We start from the raw sequence: 24,807 nt of genomic DNA, 5'->3' as shown, positions 1-24,807 counted from the left end.
AATTTATTATGGTGCTAAAATATAATTAATCAAACCGGACCAACATTTAAGAATGGAAATTTATTTCAACATCAGTAACAGTACATTCATTAAAAGGTTTCTAACAGTGTAGTATTGTAAAAAAAATACTCTCAACAGCACATCGTCTAGCTTGACAGTTTAAAAGTCAGAACATAGCAGTACACTTACAGTAGGATAGTCAATCACATTTTTTTTAACCAAGAGATGCAAATGGCAGGGAAAGACCACTGATCATTGATAAAATACCATACTTAATGGACTATAATGGCATCAGACACACATAACAGAAACAGGAGAAATCAATATGACAGCATTAGGACTGCAAATCTGGGTTCATACACAGGGACATCTAAAAAATGAAATGAAGGAAAAATAAGTAGATTTGAGATTAGTTGACTCTGCCAGTCCATCCATTTTTATATCAATACAAAATGGACTCAGTAGCTTCACAGTGCTTTATCACAAGAGTTTCTTTAGCTGTCTCTCTGCTTTTAACACTTCCCATCTATCACCCAGCTAAGCAAAGGTTGTTGTCACAGCTGTTAGTGGAAAGTTCATACTTGCAAAATATGTGCTGTCTGAAAATGAGAAAAGAGGAAGAGGAACTTCTTTTACTCTTCGGACTTTCTTTCTTATATTCTTCTAAGTTAGCCACATAAGAGGATTTACGTGTTTTTTTTTTGTTTTTTTAGCCAAGCAGTGACGGGCATGCCAGGACATTTAGACTGAAGTTCTTTAAGCATTAGCAGCGCAGACCGTGTTTTGTTTTGCTCGAAGATGAGGAACAAAAGAGAATTCTGCAGATTTTAGTCTCTTCAGCTGGTCATACACGAGGGTGTTTGGCACTGTGAAAATGGGTTGGTAGGTGTTAGAAAATGTTAGAAAATGGTTGACTTTCTAAGCCTGACTGTCAGGCTGGACAGTTTTCCACCCAGTTGCTAATAGCTGCGATATACCCTGTGCTTACATTAAAATTTCCACTCAGACCACAGCAAATATGAAGATTTTAGCTCCATGGTGACATGTGGAAAAGACTTATTCTGATAAAGAATGTCACATGTTTGTACTATTTGTATTTATTCTTTGTGCACAAATCTTTTTCATCATTTTAGACTTAATACCCTGGTGAAAATGAAACCTTTGTGGTTTACTAACCAAAACCAACAGCCACTTATATAATACTCTGCTAAACATTAAACTTCATATATAACAGCTGGTGAAAAGGGATGTTGTAGAGCTTTACAGCCCACTGCTCTAAGAAGGAAACATGGCCTGAAAAACCTGAACTAGTTATGACCACAGGGATGTTAAAAATATAACGCGGCAGAAAATGGTGGAGTTTGGGTGAGAAAGTTGCAAATACAAAAGACTGCTACAGTGTGTAGCTCTTTTGAAAAGCACACCTTCTGTCAGAAAGGATGTTTGGTACCAGGTGCCACTTCAGCTTGCTTGACCCAATCTTAACATTAGCCAGTGTCCTATGGAAGTTGGCATACTGCTGCATCCTCACTGTCAGTCAGGGCTTTTGTGTCATGCTTAGTTAAACCCCACTCTCTGGAAACTAATGGAATGAATTCCCTTTGACAGAAGTTTTACTGTGTCTGCTGGATGTTCACAATGCCTATGTTCCTTAGGGGCAGTTGCTGCCCCCAAGTGGACAAAAACTTTAATTTACAGCTGATAAAAACAAAACAAAAAAAAAGAATTTTGGCAGAAAAATTCAGTTTAATCAGCAGAAGCCCATTACCAAATAGTCTTTGACGACTGGATCACATGACTACTTGGATGAAAACAGTTGCTTACTGCAGATAATAATAACCCGATGGTGTAGATTCTGTTACTGTAGCAATCTGGAGTTTTTGTTAGAATTTAGCAAGTAAAATATTCATTTTACGGCTCACAACTGCACTGAAAATACAGTTTTGATTTGCCATTCTTATCAGTTTAATATTTAGCCACAGCAGAGAGCTGTTCTAAGGAAATGAAGATCTATACCCACAATGTACTTCCTACCACGCAGAAAGCTGTCTGTGAAAGTAACAGAGAGTTTAGCAGCTAAAGAGTCAGATATTTCCCTTAGCAATATGTGGAGAACCAGAACTAAATCAAAAACTATCCGGCTAGACTCAGAATCAGATTGGCTGATGATGGCTGCACTCTGTTTCTCCCCTCTGTAAATTATACCTGTACTGGCTTGTTGTACTTTTTACTCTGAAATGGTTAATGAAGAGTTCTTGCAAAATTACCAAGTCAGTGTGACATCCTCTTTATCTAGGGCTTTTCCTCTGATCTCATTGTGATTTTGAGCTTCCTCTCCCGATGGTTGTCTGGGGGGAACAAAAACAGAAAGCATTTCAGAGTGCTTTTTTTGTGTGAATGACAAATAACAGAATTAGAACTCAACAGAAAGTAGTAGTTCATGAGAAGGTAATAGGTTTTTAACTTAAAGAGAGGTCGGATCCTAAATCATCAAAAAAACAATCTGGATATGTTGGAAAAAATCTGCTTGTCAGACACAAGTGCAATTGAGACATGAATGTGAAACAACTGGTTGTATTTATGCCATACTCCAACAGGGCGAAAGACAAAGAAAGTAATCATTCTAACTGACATGGTGTCACAGCGGGGTGCGCCGGTGTGTTTTTTGAAACAGGACCCAAAAGCAGATGTGGACGAGGAGTTGCAGGTTTAAACAGAAAGCGATCCTTTATTTGGATGATAGCAGGAGTTAAACATGGAACCCTAAACAAACTAAAAAAAACACTAAGAAACAAATACTATTAAGTTCTATGACAATGACTAAGCCAATGGTGGAGATAACAGACAACCTGACCACGACATTCAGAAAACAGAGGACTTAAATACACACATGAGGCGATCAGGGGAAGTGGAGACACATGAGAGCACAGCTGACTCAAATGAAACATAATGACAATACAGGGGAGAGTAACACTAACTACAATGAACAAAGAACACCAGACTCTTACAAAATAAAACAGGAAACACTGAGACATAGACATGGAGATAAAACATGACATGAACTTAACATAACCACATAGACATGAAACATAGACGCAGGAACCAGGAAGACTGGGTACAAGGGGAGATGACAGAAATAACTAAGAAATAAGGTCTGAACAGCAACCTAGAAATTAACTAGATTGAAAATGAATACAAAAATACATAAAACTCAAACACTGGGTCACACGACCTAGTACCGTGACACATGGATTAAAAACTATCAACATTTTTTTCAGAAAAGTACTTTTTCTATGTTTTTTACAAAAAAAGTACATTTTTTGTTTGAAACATAGGGTTAAGCTTAAGAGCTGGGGTTGGGGCTATGCCAGGTAACGACTAAAGCAGAAGTTGTACTCTCTGGAAAGTGATAAAATGGTAGCTTACTACCACAGTCTGTTGATCTTTATGATCAAACAGGCTGCATAGTGCAGTAAACACTTATTTCAGCCACTACTACCATATTTGCCTGAGTATGTCTGCACAATTATAAAGACCAACTCTTGGACCATCGCTTTGTACCAAGCTGACCAAAGTATAAAGTTTTCCACTCTATGCCGTAGTAGTGTCTCTTTTTCTTTGTGACAGTTTTCATCACATCTCATCAAAACCCGCATAACATTTGTGGTTTGGCTTTATTCCTGATTTTTCAGGTATGATGACGCATCGGCACACTCTGTAACTGGTTAACTTGCGCTTGAATCCAAATGCGTATAGTTTAACTCACTTAAATGGTGCATCTAGGGAAACAGCCTTCCCTGCTTTTTTCACAGACACTGCGTCAGATTTGATTTAGATTTTAGAAAACTGAACTGTCAATTCAGTATTGACTTTTCAGAACTACAGAGCTAAAATACCAGAAAAAAAGAGACATAAATGCTCTGCAATCCCTTAGACAGCAGGCGATCTGTTCGCCCTACTCTGACCAAAGTGTACTCTAGTGAAACATCCCTGTTAGATCTCTGGAGAGCTATTTCTAAGAAACCTTTGAAAAAAAGAGAAAAGTATGGCGTAGTGATTAGTATGGAGCCTTATACTGAAGGTGATACAATTTACTATCCACATTGTCTTTTTGTTGTTGTTTGGTCATTTGTTGCTGTGTGTGTTTGTAAATAGATAAAATTAAGACATAAAGGTGACAGTTGTTGAGAAGGTTTTCCATCCATGCATCCATCCATGGCCAATTTAGAATAACTAATTAAACTTTTAATTGATGTATCAATTAAAACTTCCTCCCATAGTTCAAAGATGTGGACTATGGAAAACAACCCACACAGGTACTGAGAGAACATGCAAAATGTATGTACGTCTGTATGGTGTAAGGCAGCACATACAAAACTTATGCACAGGCTGACAGACATAAAACTCTAAAAATATTTAGAAATGCAAAATGTAAACAATGACAAACAACAGCAACAATAATAAAAAAAATAATTCTGTCAATTTATTTAATATAAATTGCCAAGCCAAAGATATGGTGTAAAAAAGGCCGAAAGAACTACATTGATGATGACCTAAACTTAAACCTATCATTTTAGTTCTTTTTGACGTTACTCTCCCATTTTTTCCTAATTATCAAATGTCTTTTCATTATCAAAAGTACTTTTTCTCTGAAATGTAGGGTTAGAATTGGGGCGAGGGGCACAGAAGTCAAAATGTATGTAGACCTCATGAGGTAAAAAAAAGAAAAAAAGAAATCTGCTTAAAGCCCACACTCAAGACAGAGATAACAAAACTGAAGAAAGGAAAAAATATCTGAAAATAAACAGGTGATTACTGCTGTCTGTGTTGGAATCTCTGTCTGCATCTGTCTCCACAGATGCCCTTTTCCTTTTGGAGCCCTGATTGCTTTTGTGTCCTGACCGGTTGGCTTCCTCGTCCTGCTCATCAGAGCTGGTTTCTGGCTCATCTGTCGCCGAAGATGTCTGTTAAAAAGAAAAGGATGCACAATTGTTCACAAAAGAAAGAAGTGTATATAAACTAAAGTCAGCTGTTTTTGGTTGTTGTTGTATTTTTTTCAATAAAAATTGTAATACAAAATGAGTTAATGTGCTAACAAAACCTTCACGTTCTCTGTTTTGTTTGGGCGAATTACCTTGCCATTTGATGATAAGGAATCTTGCTTTTGTAGAGCTGGGTTCAGAGTCTCCAACACCACTACTGCTACAAAAACATAATAAAAACTATTCACTTGTGCATTGTCAATTTTTAGTAACCTTGGTTTAAAAGCAATATTTGACTGAATTTCAGGAAAAATCACAGAGACATCCTTTACCTGGCCGTAATGATAGAGTGAGGATAGGCACCTTCTTCCCCTTGCTTTCATCTGTCTTTCCATTCACCTCCTCTTTCTGATCCTGCTCTCTGACTACCTGCAGGTAGAACATCCCCACACCATGAATTTAATTTGCCCCCTCTTTACTTCAGCCTCTTCTAATTTTATTGTAAGAAGTAGAAGACCTTAAATTACCTTGTGGTTAGGATCCTTGTCAGGTGCTTGCTCTTCTGTCGTTGCACACGATGATGAAGGAATGACAATAGATGAAGATGATGATTCTGCTATGTCTGCAGAAGAATTTGTGTTTACCTCCAATTCAGGGCTCTTTTGAACTCTTGTTCCATCTTGTAAGGCTGAGGATGAATCACTTTTTGGCACTTGACTGGATATGGACTTCCCCCGATCAGATAAGTCCAAAGGCCCATCATTTAACTCTTTTAACCCTTCTTCAGACACCCTCTCAACCTTGGGTAGCAGGTTTTCCTTTTTCTCTGTTTTCTCTGTGGGCTTTGTTTGAATCTCCACATATTCTGGCAGATTTGTCAATCGGAAAACCACAGTTGGCTCTCTGGCAGGGGGCTGAACGCTGCTCTGCTTAGGAAACGGAGGACTAAAAACCTGCCTTCCGGGGCTGGCCTGTTGCCTCATTGGGTTCAAGCTGTGAAAATGTTGTGAGTGTGGATTGGGTGAAGTTTGCACTACTGGATTGGTGCCGGCAGTAATCCAATCAGATGATTCAGATAGAGACCAGCGAAGAGAAGCAGAGTTGCTGTTGATTGCTTGAGGATGTCGGGCAACAGGAGCATGGACAACATGTCTGCCGGGTCGCACATCTCCAGCAGCTGGGACAGAAGATCTCCTAAGCAGAGAATTAGTAGGCATGGAGGAACACTGGTCGAGTCCTTCAACATTTTGAATTCTAAGGTATGAGAAAGAAAGTCAAGTCTGTAGGAAAATCTTTTGGCAGTTAAGGTTTAATTGGTAATGTGATGCAGTACTTATTTTTCTTCAGTAATGATTAGAGCAGAAGCTGCCTCTTGCCTTGTTATAGCTATAATTACTGTAAAAATGGATGAATGGATGGATGGATGGTTGGATGAGGACAGTGGTTCCTAAATGGTTTGGTGTATGAGGCTATGAGGCCGTAACATGTTGCAACAGGTGCACATCATGAATAAACTAACTAATGTGTTAAGGAGCTCCTGTAAAATGAAACCCAACTTCATTTTCACAGTTCTCAGATGGTAAGAATTAGGTTTGTGTGACACATCAATAGCCCCGACTGGGAGCACAAGTATACTGTCCCAAGCCCAAATGTGTTATCTGAGGGAAGATGTTTGCTCAGGCCAGGAAAACTAAAGAGGCCCAAATCTTGGACAACTAAAGTCCCGAATCTTAAGCAGAAGTGGAAAGATTATTTGTTGGATTGGTTGAAAGTGTCAGATAAGGCAGTGGTGGGAGGTTGGGAGGGGGGAGGTTCTATTGCAAAGTAGAATAAACCTTATAAAACAGCAGCAAGACTCTTGTTATTAAAATAAGAAAGGAAAATAAATTGAGCTTAAATTACCCCATACAGATGTTGGCATAATGACTCAATACAAGAACAAAATTGTAGTGGAGTGAATGAGGGAATGTCTGAAAGGTGATGTAGTTGTTCATTTTTGGCAAGTAAAGCATGCAAACTGTAAGTTTTGTGTTCTCCTTAACCTTTATGGATCAATACTGGTGCAGAAATGTGGGAAAGTGTAATATTCAGACTCTATATGTAGAAAAAAGTATTGACTTTGGAGCACATAATCACTAATTTGATGAATCTGCTGTTACTCACAGTACATATCCTCATACAGTGGCAGATTAGCCCATTTCGTGATTTCCTATGTCTTACCTCTTCTCTCCAGCACGAGTCACAAAGTGTTCTTTCTTCCATGACGGCAATGTGAGGGCTGACAATGGAAGAGCATCCTGTTTGAGCAGAGAAGGGCATGCAGCAAAAGAAGTCACCATATTACATTAACCAGTGTTTTGTCAGTTCAGAGAACAATTTGAATTATCCTCAAACATTTTTGGTTTATCTAATTTGTAAATGCAAAATCTGTAGCTAGTTAGCTTAGCATAAAGAAAAAAGAAAGAAAGAAAATAAACTAAGCTACCTAGGTAGCTGTCTTTGTACCCATCACAGAATAAATAGAATAAGACAAAATATGTTAATATTTAAGGTTGAGGAGAGCTAGGATTTCACTATTTTCAGTCTTTAGCTTACTGTGTGCACTACCTAAAGCAACATTTTGGCTCGATTTTGAGAATAATGCTTTACAGAGGAGACCAGAAAATATAATGTAATCAGTCTGATTCATAGTATTTCATGTGCTAAGCTTGTACAAGTTGCAGGTAAAAGGCAATGGGAACTTCCAGAAAGAAAGGGAACAATCATAAATCTATGATATGAGACTCAATGACGGAGTGTTGTAAAGAAGCAGTGTACATGTGTATAGGCAGCTTCTTATTTAAAGTGTCATTGTTAGTGTGAAAATGGACTAATGGACTTTTCTGTATTTGCTTTTTCATTACTGAGCTGCGTACAACCAAGTACAACCTTATATTATCATAATAACCAGCCTATTGCCAAAATGTCCTTTGGAACCTGTAACTAAAATGTTAGCTAAGCTTAAGAAAAACTCCACATAGAGGGGTTAGGTACAACACAGTCTTACAAGTTCCTTCATACAGTATAATGATGGTGATATGAAAGCAACACATTTTTTGACATGTGGCTCTATCAACATCTGTAGCTCAAATGATTTGGAAAATCCACTGAAAACAGACTAATACTGACGGATAAAAAGAAACATAGCTGATCTTTCCCCTCACTCAGTCAGAGCAGATGGCTGACCATGTGTCTGCTGAATGTCTCTTTTCATTAAAAGGGGGTTCTTCCTCCCCACTACTGCCAAGTGCTCTTTAGTATTGTAGGGGTTTTAATTTGTAATATAAAAGGCTTGAGAAAAATGTTGATGTTAACTGGTGCAGAGGAAAAAAACTAATTACCAATATAAATATAAATAATGATAAATTTAAGCATTCATCTTAATGAAAAAATAATTAAGGTGAACAATACATCTTCTTGTAGGGTTTTATATGTTCAGTGAGAGACTGAAAAGCACCACTGAACGACACAGGAAATCATTCCTGCCTGTGGCCATCTCCCTGTACAACATATCCACTTAACACACTGTTTATGGCAACAGCTACACCCTTTTTGCACATGTTCTTCCTTTTTCAGCTATTTATTGATAAGTGACCTTTATGTATATATATGCCTGTATATATTGTGCTATTCTTAGTTAGTGTATTGTCTGTCTTTGTTAATGGCTGTTTATAATGGAGCACTGTAACGAAAAAGAATTTCCCCTAGGGATCAATAAAGTATTCTGATTCTGATTCTGATTATAACCCATTCATGGTTGGTCAATGGTAAGATGAGGGATGTTTGGCAGTTCTACATCTCTTATTTATCTATCATGTATGCATAGAATCATAGATACAATAATAACACTTGAAAGCTTTTTAAGACATCTTAGAGCTAATGTTCCATCACTGGTTACTGGGTAAGTTGTTGTCACTAACAGTGTAATCGTACAAAAAACAACTTAAACATGTGTGTCTTGATTTTAGCAGAAATACATTTTGCTTCTTTTGAGCTCAAATATCATTAAATTCCGTAGAAAAACACAACAAGTTTTAGGTTGTGCCACATGCTTCTCTCATGTAATTCAAATGGCATCACTGTCCCTTAAGATGATGGAAAATAAGCATACATATTTTTCTGGTGGTAATTGTTTCCCATTTGTTCTCTTCACTTTAATATTATTTTAGATCTTATATCTTATTCTTTCATACCTATCTGCAAATTTGGATTATTTACACTTGGTGCTACAAGTTGTGATCTGAATCGTTTTGCTTAATAGAATAGTGCAACTAGCAATTAATTGAATACTGAAATGGATTATTATTCAAAACAAATGTATGATAAAAATATGAAAAAACAAACTTACAAACTGGCTTCGGTTGATTCCTCTTAACTGTCTGCCTTCAGTTTCTGTTTGATCAAAGCCAGAAACTGCATGTATTTATTAAGTAAGATGACAGAATATAATCACCACTATTGTTCATTTTTACCTTCAGTTTTCAGTTCGACATCAGGCTTTACTGAAATGTTGCCATCTGCTGGCTTGTTGCTTGGCCTGCTGGTTGTTGTATTGATAAGGGACAGGATTCCAGATGCGGGTGAAAGGGCAGGGGAAGAGTTGGGCTTGACCTCTGTGGTGGTGCTACTATTAGAAGAGTTGTCACTGTGACCTTTGCTACACAAACACACACACAGGCACAGAATGACGACGGTTTTAAATTTTGTCGTGCATCAAAAAATACAAATATGCCTAAAACAATGTTCCTCATAAACAGAAAATACTAATATAAGATGTATCAGCATTAGTTTTAAATTAAAGATTAGAACAACCATATCGTTAAATAGCATCTACTCACTCAAGTGCTGCTTTTAAGTTTCTGTTTTCATCTTTAAGTTTCTTGTTCTCTTTTTTCAGGTTGTTCATCTCTCCAGCTGCAACACAAGCAAACGACATGATCAGAGTACACATCAATAGAATTGTCCTTAAACAGCATTTTTAGTAGAAAATAAACTGGGGAAACATTAATGGTGTCAAAGGTTAAAGAACAGACAGGAAATTCACTGTAAAGGAGTTTCGTAGAGATGCAAGATGGATAGATGGATTATTGAGTAAGAACAGAATACCAAGTAGAGAGATGTGCTGGAGACTCTGAATCTGGGAGGCTTCAAATTCCTGTTGTCTTCTCTTGGCTACCTCTTGAGTGACCGTACATCTGTCACACAGCCCAGCCCTAAGCCTGCGCAGGCAGGAAGAAGTCACTTAGTAGCACACCTAATAACTAGGCTGATGTGACAGTAGCTCACATTATGCAACAATTGAAATGAGTTTTGTTTCTTTGACAAAACTAAAAACAGCTGTAATTAGTCATTAGTTGGGTTAGTTGGTTTTTGAATTGCCAGTTAACCTAACCTCAAGCATGTCTTTGGATTATGGAAGTAAGCCAGCAGAAGGCACCCCTGTGGAGTGCTGGTTAGGACTGCAGCTTCATAGCAAAATGGTCATGAGTCTAAATCCAGCATGTTGCCTTTCTGTATTAATCAGTCTATATTAATCAATTTACACAAAAACTAGAGAGAACAATTTTATATAACTTACAGTTACAGGTAATTAATAAGTACCTGTTGAATTTTGATGCTAATTTTATGTTATATGCGATCTCTTTCCAATAAAAAGAAATTACCATAAACATTAGATCACTTTTTGTTAGTGAGCAAACCACTTTATTTCTAGTGTTTTATACAAGAAAAGAAAAATGCAATGTAACATTGATACCTGTTTTCCAGAACCTTAATGTTTTCGGTGAGTAATCTGTGTTGTTCTTTCATCTGTTGGTTTCTGGTAAAAAGTTCTTCCATTCTTTTTGTGTCACTATTGATGCAAAAGAACACAAGGTGGTTAGGCTTCAATACTAAAAAAATGTGTTTCAGAAAGATTGTATTTCCTCATAGTTTAAATATTATCGTAAGCTTGTATTTCCGTACCAGCCTACATAATGTTCCTCTTTCCAAGTGAAAGGTAGTTATGTTATAAATGTAAGTTGTATATGCATCATATAGGTTATTATGGAGGTGGATGAAACAATGGTCTTTCATTATGTTACATCTCTCTTTACTTGTGTTCCAGTCACTGAAGCAGTGTAGGTAGTTCATAAGAGAGGTCTGTATCTTCATTCTAAATATTTGACATTCAAGGGCGAGTAGTACTATAGGCAGAAACATGGATGTGCCATGGGGAAACATTGCAGAGCGACTGGTTCAGGATACTACCAAATAAGAAAGAGATTGTGATACAGAAATTGGATCCTTTATCATCTAGTGTAAGTGCCACCACATGGTTATGTTTTTTTTTTGAAACTGCTGTTTTTTATAAATGATGCAGACCAAAATTGCCATTAGATTGGCTAATTTGGAGGTCCCCAAAGTGGGGGGCAGGTCCCTTTGTGGGCAGAGCCATTGCCTGGGGGGGGGTTTGCAAATATGTTTCCAAACCAACTTCCTTCCAAGCCAAAGACTACAAAATATGATGAAGCATATCTTGCCTTTGGCTTCATGTGCACAAGTGCCAAGGTAGTGATCCCCGGCAGAATTGGTTTCCCTGCGTCAGGAGCACACGCTGGGCTCTCCAAATCACAGACAAACAGTATCCCACAGTTGTTTATGTTTCTGAACCCAGTTTTTCACAGAGGGGCTTCTTTGAGGAAAAAGTATTGATGGCAATCTTGAATATTATTACACAGGAAAAAAACAGCTACACATAAACTAATTACACCATGACGCCTCTGTCTTTCTAAATGGAGGGACAGTAATTGAGTGTGTATATGTAAGCGTGTAAAAACTGCAGAGAGTAGAATTAACAGTAACAGTATTTTGTATATCCGCCGTTCTAGAAATTCATCTCATGTAAACAATAATGTGGAGCACAGCTGATGTGAAAAAAGCACACACCTTTGACATTGCATGACGAACTCCGCATTCATTGTCCACACGTAAACGCAAAAAAGAAATTTTTGAAAATCTCCAACCTGGCAGGAGTTTGAAAAAAATATATCAGTTTTCGGTGATTCGCAACGCTGGTTATGTGTGTTATGTGCGTTTTCAAAAATACCCGTGTAGGTGTGGACATAGCGTAAAAGACTTAATAGTTTATTTTATTGCTATCTGTAATTTATTGCAGTTTATATATGGGTGTGTGTGGTTGGAGAATGTGGGGAAGACCACTGGGCTAATTGATCAATAATGATGCTCACATTAAAACTAAGCAGCTGTCTTTTTAAATACTGCAGTCATATCAATACAATTTGCTGTTTCATTACATGAAGGAACCTTTCAAATACAAGCGCACTCATGCTCACAGGTGTACACGCGGGTGCTCACAGACACAAACTACACCCTTTTTGGCTCCTACCTCAAAGCACACTGTGCGCTGTCAATCCTGCATGCTGCACAATAATATTCAATATTTAGTATTTACTGTTATATTCACACAGATCATCGCGATGATGTTGTTTATTATATTGCTCTGTTTTTTTTTGCTTGTTTTCTCTGTTTTCTTTCTCAACAGGTGATCCAGGTGATTGATAAATGTATTTTTTGTCTGTTTATTTTGTTGGTTTTTGTTTTTTGCCCTTTATCACCATTTCTCTTCCCCGCTGTTTTTCTTTCCCTCTTTCTCCCTTTTCTTTCCCCCAGTCATGTCTGTCCCGTGTGCAGCAAGTGAAAAAAACAAACAAAAAAAACAAACAATAAAAGCAAAGGTGAATCAAATAGACCAATACGGCAAGGCTGGGATGGTCCATTTGGTAAAGTAAATCCGTTTGGCATCTTTCTTTGCCTTTAGACAATAATTCTGATGGCAAAAGAACCAAACGAGACAGGCGAAAAAAGTACATAAATAAATAAACAAATAAAGTGGAAAGTGTTAGGCAGGGCCTTGAGTTTTTCATAATTCTGAATTTCTTTTTGTGATGCTGCATATTTAGCAATGTATTTATTAATTTGTGCAAGAAAATAACAAAAATACTTCACAGAAAAGTACATAAAGTACAGTCACATACATAGTGACATAAATTATTTTGCACATCCTGAAATAAAATGATTGCTGCACCTATCTAGAATACTGAAGGAAATCCATCTTATACAGTGTCATTGTCATGGTCTCCGCTCCTCGACAGCTGACAGCTGTCAGGTGCTTTGTTTTTGTTTCCCTTTCTCTCTCGCCCTCTTCCATTCTCTCTTTCTCCTGCCGGGGCGGAGCTCAGTATGGGCTCCTGCCCCTGGCCTACACACCTGGAGGTGATCAGCACATCTGTTGCTGATCATAAGAGATTGGAACCCTTCTTAAGAGGGCGAGTCCGCTCTACTCGTCGCTGGATCGTTGAGCCATCAGCGTCAGTCGTCCTGTATTTTGTAAAGTCAGTTTGTGAGCCTGTCTGAACCAGGAAACTAATGTTTTTTTTCTGCCTGTGTATAGATCGCCTCTGGACCTGTTCTTTCCCTGTGCATGGCGACTGAATGGAAGCAAGAGAGATAAAGGAAAGGAGAGGAGATGTGCGAGGGCTGAATGAAAACCTTCCCTTCCTGGACTCCTGCCTCTTTCACTCCTGGACCCTGGAACCCCGGCCCCTTTTCCCCTTGACATCACTATATGTATATATGAATTCCACTGTAGAGGAACACTGTAAATAAATGCACCTTTTGAAGACACGAGTGGTCTGCGCGTGAGTCCGATCTACAAAACTTGACAGTCATGTTATGATTTTCAATGACTTAAACATCAGTATGCGTTGAAAGAACATTGGAAGAAGAAATAGAGGTAAACTATGATGGCTTAACTTCAAATGAGAATAAGGAGCAGAATGGAGCAAAGTAATAAACTATTTCAATACCGGTCATATTAGTGAAAGATCAGGAGATGTTTACCAAGTTAGCAGGATTGTTTAGGTTCACCACATGAAAAATCAAATTCAATAAAATTAGTGCTCTAATGTTGCATATGTTAGTTATGGCTGGGTTATACCCCCAAGCAGTCAATGCATTGATGCCAGTGCTATGTTTTTGTTATCTATAACATTTTGCAGTGTGGACCTTTCTACTTATGTTTTAGCTAACTAGAACCCTCAGCAGCTTACCAGCCACATGGAAACATTTCTTGTTTTCTTTAAATTTAACGCCTGTGTGTTTTAATGCAAAGAAACTGCAGAAACATAATTGTTCCTTGTTAATATTTGTCGTCATGTAATAACGTAGATATAGTGTTGTTTTGTGTTGCACCATGTGTTGATAGAGTACTGATTTAACATTAATAGTGTGTTGCATTTTCACTGACTGGCTCAAAAAATATATTTGAATTCTATTAAATATTCCACATGTGCACTGCATCCAACATGATCATTATTTGAAAGCCTTTGTTGGAAGACACAGTTTTGTCAACTGTGCTAATTGTGAGCTAAAATCCACAAATATTAATGATTTCTGTTTCTTTTTATTAAACGAGTCATTGTCTTTACTTTTGTTTAATGTTACTATTTACAGCTTCAGAAATGTAAGGTTGAACATTACAAAAATGTTGTATAATTTTTTTTTAATGTTGATGTGAATTTATATTTACAAACTCTTTTTATTAAGTAACCTAATGTAGATATAAGAAAATAAGAAATCCATGTGAGGCAATTCCTCCAACGCCTACTGGAAAGTAGGCTATATGTGAAGGGGGAGAAGTGTGAATTTCATGTGGACTTGGTGGCCTTTCTGGGGTACTGTCAAGGCCCAGCGGCACGAGGGAACAGAGATGGACACAGGTGCAGAAACCAACCCGGAAGCGAGACGATAAGGGAACAAAGGATTTATTTCCGCCCACAGGCAAACACAAGCAAGAAAACTACGCGCCACTAGTGTGGTGGCGTAGGATAATCTAAGATAACGGAGGGTGACCTAGACACCTCTAGGAGACGGCTGAACAGCAGAGGCAGCGGGGAGGTGGAAACAGGACTAGGTAGGGGCCGGGGCATTGGTTTCAGGGGGAGGTGACAGGTGGGGCGGAAGGCCCGGAAGCGGTCGAGGCGTGGGGAGGCAGGCAAGTGAGTGGTGGGCCGCCAGGCCACGTCGTATCAGCAGCAAGCGGCCCAGGTCCAGGAAGGCGGGAGTGAGGGAGACAAGACCTCCACTCCAGATGCTACCTATGGGGATAGCAGATACTCAGGCGATGAATGGTTGAGAGCGCAGGTCTGATATACTGCCGGAATAATTGCTCACAGGTGGTCAGCCAGGGAGGAGCAACCGAACTCCGCCTAAAGGAGGAGGGGCCGCTGTTGGAGACCTGCAGGTACCCACCCAGACCATGACAGGTATATTATTGAGCAGGGGAACCTGAATCCTGACGCAGTAAAGATACAAGCTGTGCTTGAATGGCCCGAATCCACTAACTGCCGACAGCTCCAGCGTTTTTTCTCGTTTGCCAATTTTTGTCGCTGGTTTATAAGGGACTCTAGCAAAATCGCTCTACTAGATTCTAGTATACTTCTCCCAAAGTTTCCTTTCAGTGGGTTCAGCCTGTTCGAAAAGCCTTCTCCCATCTCAAGGAGTGGTTTCCCATGGCTCCCATTGTACGACAGCCAGATCTCAGTCCTCAAGTCATGAACTAGGTGGATGCATCAGACTGTTACAATAGAGAAACGGTAAGCTCCACCCATGGGATTTTTACGCTCATCATCTCTCCCCAGCAAGCAATTATGACATCAGAGATGGGGAGTTTCTTGCCATTAAGCTCGCCCTGGAGGAATGGAGACATTGGCTTGAAGGCACTGCACAGCCATTTAGCGTTTGAACTAACCACAAAAACATGGAGTACCAAAAGGTTTAACTCTCGACAGGCCAGGTGGGCACTGTTCTTTACCTGCTTTAATTTTTCTATCACTTACAGATCTGGCTCGTGGAACGTGAAACTGGATGCCTCCGCAGGATCTGATCCCTGATCCTGAAGCCGCCTCTTGCTCGGTTGGAGCAGTAACTTGGGAGATCGAGTCAATTATGTGGGAGGCACAAGAAACTAACCCCAACCCTGGGTCTGGCCCACACAGCACATTTTACCTGCCACCCTGGGGTCCAGCGCTACTTCTGGTAGCCCACACTGGCAAAGGACACCAGGGAATATGTGACCGCCTGCATCACCTGTGCTCCAAACAAACTTTCCAAGCAGTCTCCGTCCGGATTACTTCAGCCTCTTCCCAAGCCTGGCCGACCGTGGTCCCACATCTCTCTCGATTTCATCACTGGGCTGCCACCCTCCGCAGGTAACACCACTATTCTGACAATAATCGACTGGTTTTCCAAAGCTGCCCACTTTGTCGCCCTCCCAAAGCTCTCCACAGCCATAGAAATGGCTCAGCTGCTCACCACACACGTGTTCAGCTCCATGGCATTCCAGAGGACATCGTCTCAGACCGAGGACCCCAATTTAACTCTCGGGTATGGAGGGAGTTCTGCTCCACCCTGGGCGCAAAGGTCAGTCTATCTTCTGGTTGTCACCCCCAGAGGAGACAGAGTGGACCAATCAAGAAATGGAGGCTGCTCTATCGTCGTTTCTCAAAACCAAGCCGCCTAGAGTGAACAACTGCCGTGGCTCTTGTATGAACACAATAGCCTCCCATCTGCCACGGGGATGTCGCCCTTTGAAGCATTCCTGGGGGTCCAACCTCCCCCTGTTCTCGGAAATAGGAGCACAGGGTCACCTCTGTGCAGCATAACCTCTGCCGGTGCCGCTGCGCTTGGTGAGCCACTTGGGCCGCCTTGCTCCAGAGCAGATTCCCTGGAACCGGCCTGTAACCCCTGTTTCCCTGGATGCCTGAACGTGAGTGTGACAGTCTGGCAAAACGTGTCAGTACAGAGGGGAGAGGATCTCAGGAGCACAGTGAGTGAGCAGAAAGCAGAGTGAGAGGAATGAAGCGAGTGGAACACCTTTTTCCCTGTCTACCCATGGACCCCTGGAACTATTCCCCCCACCTTGTATATATTGCACGTGGTGTTGAAAAATAAAGAACTCAGTGTGTGCCTGAGAATGACCTGCCAGTTAACAAAAATGTATGTATGAACATTATATATTTATATGTTAAAGTGTCTCAAGACAAGTAGATAGAGCATTTTAAGGGGGGAAAAAAAAGAATAAAAGTCACATTTTTGAATATATCACCACACAATCAGCCATACTTTTGAAAAATCACAAAAATAAACAAATAAACTGCATAAACAAATACATATACGAATATTTTGTTTTTTTTAAAAGAAAAAGTTCTCTTTACTTACTTTTCCACAGAAATTAAGCAAATATTTTGTGAGTCATTATCTCACAGAATAACTTGTTGCAACATGAGCTTCCTTCCAAGTTTGTGAAATGTGATGTTTGCGGGGGGCATAGGACCAGCATGCCTACCTGTCTGATTACCTGCCTGTCTAGTCAACAAAGACTTGAGGCCTACTCTGGATGAACCTTTTTATACATATTTTCAGCACTGTCTAAATGTGATTGCCCATATCACAATGACTCACCAGCCTTTCTTGTTGGACAGCTCTTGAACTTTCACCTGCCATCCTTGAAGAAAAAAATATAAAAGACCTTTTAAGGAGCACATGTGTTGGAATTATCTTATGGAACTCTTGGATACCCATTGCAATCATTTAATTTTTTTTTATTCCACTTACCTTCTAGTTCTCGCTCGTGGACCTCCTTCAGTTTGTGGAGGAGGTCATTGAAACACTCCATTTCTACAGCAATCACCTTTGCACAGAACATGCAAGATTTTAGTTAGTTAGAGTTGTTAATTTTAGCTATTTTTTATGAATAACATAACACATTCTAAATCGAATGTTTTTAACTAAAACTTTACTAAAACAGTAAAACAAGTCAGTTGAAGTGCACAGGCGTTATAGCCGGAGGACTTTCTGTGCATGTGAGAACTGAGCATAGGACACTTTGTTGTTATTCACATGTGGGAGCAAATTCTTACTTATTTCAGGTCTGATTAAAACTAGTTCAACCGGTCCTGCGAGGCATGGGATTTAGTTCTGCAGTATGTGTTTCTAGTATATGAAAAACAGCCTTGAAACTTTTGAGTGCTCATGTACTTGCAATAACTTACAGTTTTACCACTGTAAATACTTTGTAAACAACAAGTGATACTAATACATATTGCTTTTTTGGGGAACTTAATTCTTCATCATTAGGTTTTTGTAGACATTATACCATTTCGTCTTGGTTCAGTTCTGGTTCCTGAAATGCACCAAACTAAAGAAGTATGACCTCAATGACAGAGAGACTACACAAAAATATATTCCATGATTGGAAAAGAGTAGGGAAGGTCATAAACCTACATAGCTATGCCAATGAATACGCTGAATTTGTCTGTTGAGTTTACTGAGTAATCAAAGACCTATTATTAATGTAGTTCAAATACGTATGCCTCCATTTTTATGTATACTTAACTACTCACACTATAGTGTGACACTAGTGCGACATACTTTGACATAGTGTCACACTACTCACACTATAACAGTTTTGGGGTGGTGTATTGACCCTCCTTTAATCAGAGCCATACCCTTTTTCTTTTATCATGACTATTGTGAAGGCGCATGGTAATATATACACTTGGCCTTTGAGGGTTTATCTGTAGTAAGTGTATGCTGTCAGTCCACTGTTTACCTCAGCTGTCAGTATGTGTCCACATCTATTTAGTCTTCAGGAAGCTGTAAAACTTTGTGAAAGGAGTCATTGAAGCTCACTTCTGTTCCGTGACAGTGATACTGATATTTGTTGTTTAGGACCTTCTCTTGGTAAGCACTGCTTTTCCACTGTTAGCTGCTGGTATCCAGTGTTAGTGGTGCTTTCTATGAGTGGATCAAACATAGGTGGGCTTGGACACTTAATGAATAAACTCGTATATGAAGCCATTCAGCCTGAGCTGTCCCTCTGATATACTCGTTTCTAGTACTGTCCATCCTGGTTACTACCACATGAAAACCTTAAAAAACCTTCAAGTCTGCCGCATCCAGCTCTGCTTCCTATTTTTCTTTTGTCAGTGCCAGCGTCTCTAAACCATACATCAGAGCATGACTCAGCAGTGTCTTATAAACGTTCCCTTTCACTCTCACTCCTGCGCTTCTATTGCAAATCAACACCTCTCCAGACTCTGCTCTCACCACAGATCACAATGCCATCTGCAAATATCATAGACCCCAGAAAACTCTTTCTGCCATATTGCTGCTCACTGATTGTCACCAATTTTCCTAACATAGCTTCAACAACTCTGCCCCATGGCTTCATTTCATTTAAATTTTCATGGTGCAATGTAATTTTAGCATTAGTAGCATTAGCATACTAGACTTCTCTGGAGTAGCTGTAGATTAACTTTTGTGTGAAGAATTTCGTAGTTTATAAAACTACCAAGTAATTTCCCCAACACATGAACTCAGAAATTTCTTACCTTACACATTCACTTTATATTATGAACAGTATGTGAATTATTAGATGTTAGCACTGGTTATCTCTGGTTATATTTTTGTGATAGGTTACAAAAGTTAGCTTAGCTAGATATTTAGCTTTTTATGAAACATGATAGGGAGGTCATTGTAAAAGGTTCTGAAAAAAAAAAACTGACCAAGAAAAGTTACTCGGGTGGTGGGTCATAGCCTCTGTGTTTGAAGAGCATTTTTTTAATGGCCAGCAAGAATCGATGTCTTTAGTACAAAAACAGATGTCGATTATGTATTAAATTAGATTGTGATCTCAGTTACCTATTTTAAGTCTTCTTTAATATAACGTAGTATTGATTTTTGTACATGATGCTCCTATTAAGAGTATGAAACATAATAAAGCAGTTTGTGTATGCTTTAGTGCGTGGCTATGGTGGCTGTAGATCGGGAGCAGGTCATCTACTGATCGAAATGTTAGTGGTTCAATTCCTGGCTCCCCCAGTCTGCATGCCAAGTGTCCTTGGGGAAGATACTAACCCCAAGTTGCTCTCTAATGCATTAATCAGAGTATGAACGTTGCTTTTTGTACGGCTATTTCCGTCATTTCCTTGCCTAAAAATGGCGGTCTTGATTTTTGTGAAGGAATCGCTCTCATGACTCACTGAGTGAAGTCACTGCCAATTGGTGGCATGCAGTCTGTGGATGTGACTTTTTCGGATGGTCTCCGACTATTTGGAGCTGAATAGGTACTCAAAAAGTACCTTGTACCAGGTGCCACCACTTTAAAAACCAAGTCGAGCTGAGCCAAGTAGGTGGAAATGGGCTCAACTTCTTAGATTTGCTGGGTTAAAGTCAAGTTTTCTGTATCATCAAAGCTGGTTCCTTTTTTACCTGGCTAAATCACCCTGGTTTCTAATACTGAACGCATGAACTGGTCAAAAGCTGGTTATGTTCTAAGTTTCAGTTTAAAATTGTCTGGAACTGCCATGTTTTAATTAATTATTTTTTTGTGCAGCATGTCTGAAGTTTGATTTAGTTATAGATTCCCTGCTGTAGGAGCACTTTTTAAAAATGCAACTTGATAAGCCGTACCTGATTAAAATGAGGTAAATGAAGCTCAGCTGTAATGTTACAGCTGCATACAGGAGTTTGTATGCAGTCTGTTGGTGATGCATAAAATATATAAATGATTTTAAAGTTGCAGAGGTTTAATGTACAACAACCACATTGGAAATAAATATGCAGCGTTAAAAAGTTTACAGTTTTTTATTGCTCTGTGCTCTAAATCCCAAGATAAACACATCGCTGCAACATTACTTTCTTATTTGTCAAAGTGTTGCAATTAACTATTATGTTTGTTCTTTTTATCATCATTTAATTACCATCTGATTGGCGTAGGCAGCACTTATAGGGATCATGTTGTGCAGAAGCTCTTTTTGATGTGACAGTGCCTGAAGCAAAAAGCTGAACAGTGAAACCAACAACTATGACTGCAATACCCGTTACCTCTGACTAGAGTTTTAGGTTTTGTCAAGTCATGTTATGAAAGTCAGATAAGAAAGCCTGACTATGTAAATTTACTTTGTAGTAAATTTACTCAGGTCACCACTAACCTGTCTATCATAGGGTTAGGGTTAGGTAAATGTACACATCTTTTTATAGAATATTTGCCCCTTTGACCACATAAATGGAATGAAAGCTATTAACTGACAAAATGAGATGCTCATCTTTTGGCTGAAACAAAAGTCAGACTTAAACTTGAAAGGACAGAAGAGATAGCTACCTATACATACTTGTCTAGGTGGCTATCTCTTCTGTCCTTTCAAAAAAGTTTCCTGATATTTTTGATGGAATTCAAAGCTGACATGCTGCAAACTAAGTTTAAAAACAAATTTCCTTTTGCCATCAATCTGCATATCCCAACATTTTCATATAATCTTTTTATTTCCAGTATAGCACAGTTCCTTGAGGCCTAGGGCATCATTAGCAATGACCCCAATTCAAACTCCATCGGCTATTTAAATATGACATTTTCTTTCAAAAAGAAGTTCTCCTGAGTCTTGGCAACCAAGAAACAAAGAAAGCAGTCATGGCAAGTGACATAGATCAAAATCCATTTACATTAAAAAACAAACAAACAAAAATCAAACCTTTAGCTTGAGTCTAAGATCTTAAAGCATTAAAACAAAAACAAATACGTCGGTTTGGTTATCCTTGATTTGATGAAGAGTCTGTTGGTATCTTCTTCCAGTTCCTTGTAAAAATTTGGTTTGCTTTCCTCGGTTGTCTGATGATTTAAAATGGATGCATTTAAAGGACTCTGTTGTCCAGCAGGCATTCGGCTCTCCCTCTGCTTATTCATTTAATAATACAAAAACCCTAGCCTTAGACCTGGGACCTTAACAAAAACCCTATTATCAAACCCATTTTTCATACCACAATTTACCTCACTGCATTTTACTGGCACAGTGAGTGTGAAAAGATTTAACATGAATCATACAAGTTTGCATATTTATGCAGATGCATAGACATGATCGCTAACAGCACAAATACTGTGATTTAGCATTTTGATCGGCGTGGATTCGGCTCTCTCAACGTGTCAGGATATGTTAGGCAACTGGCTGTTCACATCACCTCAGCAGAGCAAGAAAAGACCTGTCTGCTTTTATGTTCCTGCTCTGCTATCGGTAGATCATTATTCACTCTTACACATACACACACACACACACACACACACACCCCTACATGCACACACCTACGCATGCATGTAAACACACACACACACACACAAATTATTATTTATGAAATTACACTGAATTTCCAGGCTACTAGCTCTGACGAGCTAACTGCATCACACGTTTCTGACTGTTGACAGAAGCATTAGCACGTTATGTGCAAACACGTAGTTCTAGATGGCACACACCTTAAGAGAGAGATAAAGAGCACACTGGAGGCACATTTCACTACTGCAGCTTTAACACAGGGATTAAAAACACCTCCCATCAGCACAGGACATTTTCTGTTCAAAACCAGAGGTGAGCTGTGTGTGTGTGTGTGAGAGAGACAGGAAGTTTTGTGGTTCAGTCCTCAGTCACTGCTGTCGCACAATGTCAGCTGATGCTGTTCGAAACAAATAAGAGCAGGCAGGGTTTCTGCTTGCTAAGCTAGCTTTAACCGTGCATGTAATAAGACCATATACTTAGATTGAACTAATTCTGAATGATTACAGAGACATTTTAATTCAAGACCACAAAGCTTCTAAATACATATCTTTTCTCTGAACTCCTAAAATAAACCCTAGAGGTGTCCTTATGAAAGAACCCTGTGCCTTTGTATTTATTTATATTTATGGGTTGTAAATGAATACATTGTGTAACACAATGTGAAGTAAATGTGTAATTGCCCCCAAAGTAAGGTCATGATTGTTTCCTGTTCTCTGTGTTGGCTCAATCCCTGCCAAAGCTGCTCACTTGTCAGCAAGTCTATCCTCGTCCTCAGGCAACAACTCAGAGCCAAATCAATTCCCACTTACCAAAACAGCCAGTGACTGCCTCTCTCTCAGCCGCTTCTACCTTAGCCAACGCTTCTTTTCCACAGCTGGACGTAGTGAAATGCAGGCGGCGGGAGACCAAGTGTGATAAAGAAAAGAATGAGAATAGAATGAGTTGAAGGAGAACGCCCCACATACACCCTCCTCCTCTTCACACTCTGCCTCTATCTCTTCTCTCCACCCCAGAAAACCGGTCAGGGCGGTCGTCCCCTTGAGGAGCAGAAACAGAGAGGCCTGGGCAAGTTCTCCCTTGATATTCCTGTTCTGCTGAAATCCCACATAACCGGCTAAACCGGTCCCCTAAAGCCCTGTGGTAATAGAGGGACAACTAACTCGAGAACAGAAATGTCCAATGCAGACACCTGCGGTTGTATATTTAAAGCAGAAGTCAGAGACTTGAGAGTTTTTATACAAATAAACAGGAAAAAAAAGGCATGGTTCGTAAGCATAGCATAGCAGGTTGTTAGTATAGCAGAACCTGTAAATGAACTTCTTAACAGCTGTATGGAAGTTTGATCAGTCTGCAGTGTCCATTGTTCTAACTTCGATGTTGAATGGTGCCTTTGTGAATGACACATGGGCAGCTGTGTGTGTGAAGTGAGCAGCAGGGTGTGGTGGACTCATTGACAGTGGTACTGGTATGTAAATTCGATGGCAAACAACAGACAATAGCGAAGGCCCATGTGTCGTCTCGGAAACTAGATGCGATGCCACTTCCTGATTCCCAAACCAGATTCCTTATGACTGGCCTGACTGGGTTACGATGGATATCTTCATCAACGTCGTCATCATTGTCAAGTTTCTCTTCCTACAAGCTGCCACTCCTGCAGCCCCAGGTACCATAAATATCAACATGTAACACTTAACACTGATTTCTGTTGTCCGTTTTCAATAATATACACTGCAGCCACATGTGGTGGTGCCTTTAAAACTCTTGATTTTTAATCATTTCAGTGAAAGTTTTCTGGAGAAAACCACAATGCAAACCTAAATTTTAATTAAGGCCTGTAAACTTGGATGACTAATGCTGACATTTAGCTCATTCATACTCATACTGAAAACGTAACCCATCTGCATGCAGAGCAGTGTTGTCATGCTTGGTAACTGACAGAAACATTCATACTCACTGTTGTTCCATTTTTATCAAACATCAGCATGTACATCCATTCAAATCAACAGTTGGCCCAGAAGAAGGTACAAAAAGCTATCCTCAAATCTAAAGAGTCAGATAAAGAACAGCAATCTGAATGTAAAAAAAAAAAACAATGAATGAAGAATATAATTCTAGGAAGCAGTTGAGCAACCTCCAGGTATTGCCATCAAGTTTGGAACTGAGCCACATGAGCTCCTCCCATTCTGAAGAAAGATCGCACAGAAGAAAAACATGTGGAGAGAGGGAGAAGAGGCATACCAATTCTGATGTGATTATGGCTGTTATACACCAAACACAGGGTGAGTGCAGAGTTTTTATACTTTTCTTCAGACGCTAACCTAACCAAGGGACCAAACGAGTTGGTGGCTCAAGTCCTGAACCTCTCAACACTGTTGTTGATAAGTCATTCAAATAATGATTAAAAGGTTCAAACAGAAAAACAAACAAACAAAAAAAAAAAACCCCAACCAAACAAAGGGAAAAACTAAACAAAGATAAACAAAACTGCCACAGGGAGGGCCAATATTAGACAAACCATCTACAATGAAATGCAAATTACACACTGATGCAAAATCAGTCCAAACGTGGTCATTGTGCACCATAGTAGGTGCACAATGACCACGAAACACACAAAATAACCA

At 39.4% G+C, this 24,807-nt stretch overlaps 1 protein-coding gene across 5 annotated transcripts; it reads right to left on the bottom strand.

Annotated features, from left to right (window-relative positions):
- Positions 1-70: 70 nt before the first annotated feature.
- On the bottom strand, positions 71-23,170 carry rbbp8nl (RBBP8 N-terminal like). Of its 5 annotated transcripts, none has more exons than XM_085394025.1 (15): positions 22,996-23,170; positions 17,697-17,772; positions 17,544-17,586; positions 10,777-10,872; positions 10,128-10,240; positions 9,860-9,935; positions 9,494-9,678; positions 9,370-9,413; positions 7,203-7,279; positions 5,510-6,236; positions 5,315-5,411; positions 5,135-5,202; positions 4,817-4,964; positions 2,268-2,348; positions 71-866 (listed from the first exon to the last, which is right to left on the bottom strand). In XM_085394025.1, the coding sequence occupies exons 2-14, from the start codon at positions 17,755-17,757 to the stop codon at positions 2,293-2,295; spliced, it is 1,791 nt and encodes a 596-aa protein (XP_085250151.1). In that variant the 5' UTR covers positions 17,758-17,772; positions 22,996-23,170; the 3' UTR covers positions 71-866; positions 2,268-2,292. The 5 variants fall into 5 exon arrangements, with proteins under 5 accessions (XP_085250151.1, XP_085250152.1, XP_085250150.1 ...); XM_085394026.1 differs by having other exon boundaries at positions 71-370; XM_085394024.1 differs by lacking the exon at positions 71-866 and having other exon boundaries at positions 1,050-2,348.
- Positions 23,171-24,807: the final 1,637 nt, after the last annotated feature.

This window comes from Rhamphochromis longiceps, linkage group LG20 (assembly GCF_057381845.1).
Source record: "Rhamphochromis longiceps isolate RC_006_pf linkage group LG20, R_longiceps_female_GT1.1, whole genome shotgun sequence".
Lineage (NCBI taxonomy): Eukaryota > Metazoa > Chordata > Actinopteri > Cichliformes > Cichlidae > Rhamphochromis > Rhamphochromis longiceps.
The sequence above is the reverse complement of the archived record's forward strand: the minus strand, read 5'-3'. Positions and strand labels throughout refer to the sequence as shown.

Bases quoted from the DNA above. Each gene is read 5' to 3' on its own strand.
- rbbp8nl (XM_085394025.1), bottom strand. From the start codon at position 17,757: ATGGAGTGTTTCAATGACCTCCTCCACAAACTGAAGGAGGTCCACGAG. The intron at 9,414-9,493 runs GTAAAAATGAAC...TTGATCAAACAG, and splicing joins TGTCGAACTGAAAACTGAAG to AAACTGAAGGCAGACAGTTA. The intron at 6,237-7,202 runs GTAAGACATAGG...CTCATACCTTAG, and splicing joins ACTCGTGCTGGAGAGAAGAG to AATTCAAAATGTTGAAGGAC.